The sequence below is a fragment of the Lipotes vexillifer genome, unplaced genomic scaffold (assembly GCF_000442215.2).
Source record: "Lipotes vexillifer unplaced genomic scaffold, Lipotes_vexillifer_v1.1 scaffold438, whole genome shotgun sequence".
Taxonomy (NCBI): domain Eukaryota; kingdom Metazoa; phylum Chordata; class Mammalia; order Artiodactyla; family Lipotidae; genus Lipotes; species Lipotes vexillifer.
Genome location: NW_006784126.1, coordinates 83,729 through 90,611, shown reverse-complemented (window position 1 = coordinate 90,611; position 6,883 = coordinate 83,729). Strand labels below are relative to the sequence as shown.

The 6,883-nt window shown below is 43.5% G+C and overlaps 1 protein-coding gene across 1 annotated transcript; it reads left to right on the top strand.

Moving 5' to 3' along the window:
• Positions 1 to 50: 50 nt before the first annotated feature.
• Positions 51 to 2,655, top strand: RPS12 (ribosomal protein S12). Its single transcript, XM_007456526.1, has 6 exons — positions 51 to 89; positions 215 to 265; positions 445 to 561; positions 1,505 to 1,607; positions 2,061 to 2,162; positions 2,572 to 2,655. The coding sequence occupies exons 2-6, from the start codon at positions 252 to 254 to the stop codon at positions 2,632 to 2,634; spliced, it is 399 nt and encodes a 132-aa protein (XP_007456588.1). The 5' UTR covers positions 51 to 89; positions 215 to 251; the 3' UTR covers positions 2,635 to 2,655.
• Positions 2,656 to 6,883: the final 4,228 nt, after the last annotated feature.

The window sequence follows — 6,883 nt, the reverse complement described above, 5'->3', positions numbered from 1 at the left end:
TACTATGTTCTTGGATTGGAAGAATCAATATTGTGAAGATGACTATACTGCCCTGCCGCCGCGGAGCCGCGCGGAGGCGGAGGCGCGGGGTGAGTGGAGGAAAGCGAGGGTGGTGGTTACGAAGCGTGGCTCGCTGTTATTTGGGATTGGCGATGAATATTTGCACCTAAATTGAATCTATTTATCAAATACTTTTTTGCTTTTTATATTGTAGTGCATTCAAGATTCAGCTCCACCCGTAACCCACCGCCATGGCCGAGGAAGGGTGAGCCCAGGGCCCGGGGTGGTGGTGCGGCCCAGGCGTGGGCTTCGAGCCGGCATGCGGGCTCTGGGTCGGCCGTGGCGCCTTAGGCGCGTGTGACCTACCTCGCTGATGACTGCCAAGTGCAAGGCGTTAGATGGTGTGCGGGAACTTACTAATAGCTTAATTTTTTTGTGTTTCAGCATTGCTGCTGGAGGTGTAATGGACGTTAATACTGCTCTGCAAGAGGTGCTGAAGACCGCCCTCATCCACGATGGCCTAGCACGTGGAATTCGCGAAGCTGCCAAAGCCTTAGACAAGTACGTGTATCAGTCTCAATACGGTGGGGTGTTGGAACCGGAACAAAACTGCAGCCGAGGGAAGAAAGCGTGAAGTTCATGGTGTTAGCAAAAAGGTTCTGAATGGCATCCGTTCTACAGGAAACCTAGGAAAAGGTATCAGAACTCACATCTCTAATGGCCCACTTAAAGTGTGTGGGTTTGGAATGGGGATGAGCACTTGATTCTTAAAGTGAAACTACAGTGTTTGAATGATGACTTAAATTGTCGGATACCCCTTCACTCCTTTTATGAGTGAAAACTAACAGTCTGACGAACCTGTAGCTTTGGGGGCTAATTTCACTGTGATTTAGGGGATAGGTGGAAACGTTTATTTAGCACTTTGCAAATTAAAACCATTATATTAAACTGGCAGAAACATGGGTTTGGTATGAACTTTGTATAGTAGCTGTGGAGACCAATGTGGGTGTGGGATAATTGTAAATTTACTCAGTGAGGTCTCTGGGTGGGTAGCATTGGCAAAACAACTGTTAACTATTAGAGCTGAACTTAAATGTCGTGAAAGGGTTATTAAGCTAGGTAAATTTAAGTCTATTCAATTTGGTGTAGGTTGGCCAGTTGAATCCAGTGAAGACAGCACTTGTTGGAAAGTTCCTGATACGAGTCTACCATTTGTACCTTGAAAATACTCTGCAGTATTAAGGGTCTGGGCTAGTAACAGGTAATAACTTAGTAAACTAGTTCCTATATATAACATTTGAAGTTTTAAGAGTTCCTGAAGACAGGGTGATTCTGTAGATGAAGTTAAGGAACGTATGCTTGGTGGTAGCTACGTCAAACTAAAGTTGTTTTTCAGTGGCTGCTTATGTTTTGCCAGTGTAGCCAGTGCAAAGATAACTCTTCTAAAGCACAGTAGTGGATTTAGATCTGAATTTTAACGTCTACTGTTGGATTTGCATTTCAGGCGCCAAGCCCATCTCTGTGTGCTTGCATCCAACTGTGATGAGCCTATGTATGTCAAGTTGGTGGAGGCCCTTTGTGCTGAGCACCAAATCAACCTGATTAAGGTAAGTTTCTCATTGAATTTGGTTTTTCTGAAAGCCAAAGTAGCTTAATGGAAATTGGGCCAGTTAGGGACATGTGTCCACATAAATGCTATCCATAATGATTATTGTCATATCAGAGCAAATTTTGTAACGAGCTCTTTGTTTTCTGCAGCTGTGAAAAGCGTCACAAATTTGGCATTGTTGGCTATGATAAAGCTAGTTTTAGAAACATTTTTATTCCTGCAGAATTAAATGTTAATTTTATGTTGATACAGAACAAAAGATAGGTAGGGTGTTGGTAGGGGGTCTTGGTGCTGTGCATGATGACAACTGGCTCCCTCTACTGAACTGATATGAGGAAACTGCCATGTCACCCTCTCTGACTACAGCTACCTTTCATATAATGTACTGTGTTACCAGTAGCATTAAAGCCTTGGAGTGTGGTGATCTTTGTTTTTATTCCCCCCCTGATAGGTTGATGACAACAAGAAACTAGGGGAATGGGTAGGCCTCTGTAAAATTGACAGAGAGGGAAAACCCCGTAAAGTGGTTGGCTGCAGCTGTGTGGTGGTTAAGGTAAGTTGGTACCGGTGTGCGGGGTGAAGGCTGCGCTGGGTAAACGTGCTTCACTGTGAGTTAAGTCAAGAATCTCTTAGAAGCAAAAACTGTGTAATCCTCAGCAAACTTAGAAAAAGCCTTCTGCCTTGCAGTAAAGGGAAATAAGATATAATTAAGCCAGCCAATGAATCTGCTTACCTGAATGTGTTTCTGCAGAAATTTAGAAAATGCTGGCAATAGGAAAGCCGTGTTACGAGCCTTAAAGACATTGAAGTCTTTAAGGTCCCTGAAAATGGCTACAAGACATTTTAATGGTGGGAAGCATTTTCACAAGATGTGCTGATTTTTTTAAAAGCTTCATTATAACTAGTGCTAACAATTTAGTTGAGTTTCTAAATTTTAGTAAAATCACATATGTTTTTTTTAGGACTATGGCAAAGAGTCTCAGGCCAAGGATGTCATCGAGGAGTACTTCAAATGCAAGAAATGATCAAATAAAAAAACTAGGCTCTTGTTCCTCATCTCTGGTTTTTTATTTGGGGCAGTACAGTAAGGTCCCTGTTAATGAAGAACAAAAGATATTCATTGCAAAATAACTGGAAGCATGCTATCTGTCGCCTGGTTCTAAGTGAAAGCCTATTCTCCCAACCAGTAAGTAACTTCAGTGTCGGCAAGTAGAAGAGCCCAAGTGAAGATAGGCTTACAGTGAGGTATTGGTGACAGGGTTTCTTGGGTGTGGACATTTATCACGACTATGACGAGGCCATCCTAGAACCAAGAGAAATGGGTTGAGGCTAGTCAAGTGTGGGTGCCAATAATTTAAAATCCTAAAGCTGGATTTAGGCTGTGGGACACTAGAAGGTACATGAAGTCCAGGTACGCTTATGCACGTGCCCATTAGGGAAGGTCAGAGTGTCTTATTTACCTGAATATTAGCCACAGAAAAGATGTGTTTCTATGTATTTCTAGTCCCTCTAGAAACTCAGTAGGGAGAAGTAATGGTGACCCATGTACTTCAAGCCTGGATCAAGTTGGGTTTGTTTGTGTGAGTACGAAACGTTGAGCCAGGTAGGACTAATGGAAGTTTTAAAATTGGAATCCCTCGTACATTGCCAACTGGGGTACTTTGAGTTTCTCTCCCCTGGTTTGCCTGTCCTACTGTACAGTCATAGGGCACAGGTGAAGGGAAACTGAATTTAGTTGGCTTTTAATTGTGATTTCTTTATATCACTGTCTACTTAACATTTTGAGTCCCTATGCTGTATTTGGTGCTGTTTGAGTCTGTTGCAGTGGAAAAACCGTATTTTTGTTTGATCCTTTATGGGAAATTGTGTAATTCAGGCTAGGGAGAACTGTTGGATTACAGCAAAGTGCATTTTCATGTTCACCCCTTTTTGAAATTAGTGCTGGGAAGACTTTGTGAAGCTAATCTGTTTGCTGAATGTTAACTCTGATTTGGGATTACATCAGCATTGGTTTTTCAATATTTCCGTATCCGCTGTCAGCTGAGCTACAGAACACTTAAAAGAAATATTCTACCCTTGACCCCATCTTACTGTAGATACTACCTCGCTGAGTCCATTGTTGAAAATTCACTTTTAGTGTGTTTTCTGGCTTCTGTCTGCTAGAATGTTATGGCACCAAGACACTTACGGTCAAACTAGCTTCTTAATGACCTTTTCCTTTTGCCCTCTTCCTGACTTTCTAGAAAAATTTATTTGTGGCCTACTTTGGCCTTTGCCATGCTGTCCCTCAGTCCCTTGTTTCTCCCTCTGCCCACCCCTTCTATTGTAATAGTTCCACAGTTCAGGCTGGTCCTATTTACTTCTCTAAGGCTAGCCTGGGACAGTTTCCACTTTGTCTTTGATTAGCAGTACACTAATGGTGCGCGCTAGACAGCACCCCATGAAAACCTTTAAGTTTTGTGTGCCTCAGTGAATTTTATCTTCCCCTTAAGGTCAGTGCTTTTTTGTGAGAGGAAGGGGAAGAGCTGTTGACCTGCTAATGTATGCCAAGCTCTGCACCAAGTGTTAACATTTTTTTGTGTTACTTCCTGTCGATTTCCCAAGCCAGAGCCCTCGGATGTCCTCTGCCCCTACCTCTGCCTTTTATAGCCTGTAGACTCCAGGTGGCAATGGCCCCTGTTTTTCATCCGCACTGCTCAGTTGCAGTGAGGTGATTATCCTTTTTCTCATGACTATTAGGTCTTTCTGACTTTGCCTGAAGTACCTCTTTTTTGTCTTCAAAACCCAGTTCAAAGGAACATAGCTTTAGCCTTGAAGTTATCACTTGTCTATAGCTTCTATGGGATTCATGAGGGAGGCCATCCATGCAAAGGTGCCAGTGCAGAAGCAGATGTCATCATTCTCTTACTGAGGAAAATAATAGTTTGAGGGCATCCCTCACGAGACTCCCCTTTCACTGGGTTGCAAGAAAACCTCCAAGCCAAGTCCATTTTCTTTGTTCCTAACTCTTAACACTTTAAAATTTTTTGCCTGGTCCTGATTTTATTAAAATTTCTATTATACGTATTTTTGGTAAACCACTTGAAATTCTTTTAAAAATAATCAGGACATCCATAGAAAAATTGTAAAAAGGCTATATTAGGTAGATGTCCATTAAAAACAAGAATTTGTCTATCTTAAACTGGATTGTTGAGGCAATGAAAACAGAGGTGTTATGAACCCTAGAAATGTGGAAACATCTGTCTTACTGAAGACTAATCTGGCCCTTTAAATGGAGCTTGAATTTCTTCTTTCTTTATAGATGAGAGTACAAAAAGTTGGGCTCAAGGAATATGTTAAGCACAGGCAAGCTTTGCGTCTTCCTGCTCTTCATAGAAGAGGAAGGAGAGGATATTTAACCAAGGAGGGAAGTGAGATCACAGCCTTCATTCCAGGCTGAGGGTGGGGCAGGGTGATGGCTCAGTGGGGTAGGGCATTGTCCTCCCAGCTGGGGTCCTCATAAAGCCCAATCCACAAGGCAATATGGAATTTGCAGGAGTAATTTCTAGCAGGAGCAATGGAGGCATCATGGCTGGGCTATGCAGGTGCCCAAGAGATGCCACCAGGCTTCCCCAGCCTCCCAGAGAGAAACTTGGATGAAGTGTGACTCATTGCTGGTGGCCAGGTGCTGGGGGCAGAGGAGGGTGGTCACAGTCAAAATTGAATAATTGTACAGAGGGTGATCCGGTATTTAGGGTGTGGGCTACATAAATATTAACACATAAGTGTTGAGAAGGATTGGTGGTACTGGTGCTCCCCAGGCAGAAATCAGTCCTTTTTTTTTTTTTTTTTCCTTGCGTTATGCGGGCCTCTTTTTTTTTGCGGTACACGGGCCTCTCACTGCTGTGGCCTCTCCCGCTGCGGAGCACAGGCTCCGGACGCGCAGGCCCAGCGGCCATGGCCCACGGGCCCAGCCGCTCCGCGGCACGTGGGACCCTCCCGGACCGGGGCACGAACCCGCGCCCCCCGCATCGGCAGGCGGACCCCCAACCACTGCGCCACCAGGGAAGCCCAGAAATCAGTCCTTTTTAAACAACAGTGGTTTACACTTCAAATGGCATAAGCACACCTAAATTAAAACTATATCACAAGTGAGATGTCTCAGCCAGTTTTTTTACCCAAAACATACAGCGCCGAGTCTGCTGATTAAAGTTGCATTACAACCTGGCTTTTGCTTGAAAAGGCTGAGAAATGAGGGAGGTGGGTGACCCTAGGAATTATTAAGACCTGCACTAAAGGGGCAATCTTTTAAGCTCAGTTCGTATGAAACATGCCTTAAGAGTGTCGTTTCTTGACATTTCTTTTGCCCCTTGTTCACCACTTTCATCACCGCATTCCTAATTTGTTTTCAGTGGCAAATTGGCTTTGGGAAGGGGGTAAACGAGTAGAGAAGTGCTTTTATAGGTAGAAGCTGAGTCTTGGGTTTCCTCTTTGGGAACTAAACTGAGTTGTGAAACGTGAAGGACTGGTGGTTATTCTGTGGCCCTACCAACCCGGGAGGTTCTGTTAACCTTGCATTTTCTGATGATAAAGGGTGAGAAAAATTGTAAAGCATCAATTTAGTTAACCCATTCATTGACCAATTCCAAATGAAAGAATAGTTACAGCTATAAGTATGCTTACTACAGAACTCTTGATAGGACTTGTTGGTTGAAGGAGGGGAACAATTAGGTAAAATGTGATACTTCTGTATAATGGGGTATTATGGTGCCATAAAAATGGACAGAATGGAAGGGTATTTGTCAGTGTTTTTTTTTTTTTAAATAAATTTATTTCATTTATTTTTGGCTGCATTGGGTCTTTGTTGTGTTGCACGGGCTTTCTCTGGTTGCATTGAGTTGCGGTGTGTGGGCTTCTCACTGCAGGGGCTTCTGTTTCAGAGCACGCGGCTCTAGGTGCACGGGCTTCAGGAGTTGCAGCTCGCGGGCTCTAAAGCACAGGCTCAGTAGTTGTGGCGCACGGGCTTAGCTGCTCCGCGGCATGTGGGATGTTCCCGGACCAGGGCTCGAACCCATGTCCCTTACATTGGCAGGCAGATTCTCAACCACTGCGCCACTAGGGAAGCCCTGTCAGTGTATTTTTAAAGCAATAGTTAAAACGTACAGTAAGACCACATTTTGTAAAAAAAAATAAATAAATAAATAAAAAATAAGGGCACATGCCTTCAGAGAAAAGAAAGGTTAGAAGGATATACATTAAGGTTTTAATGGTTACTTCTGGAAAGGTGGGTATTTT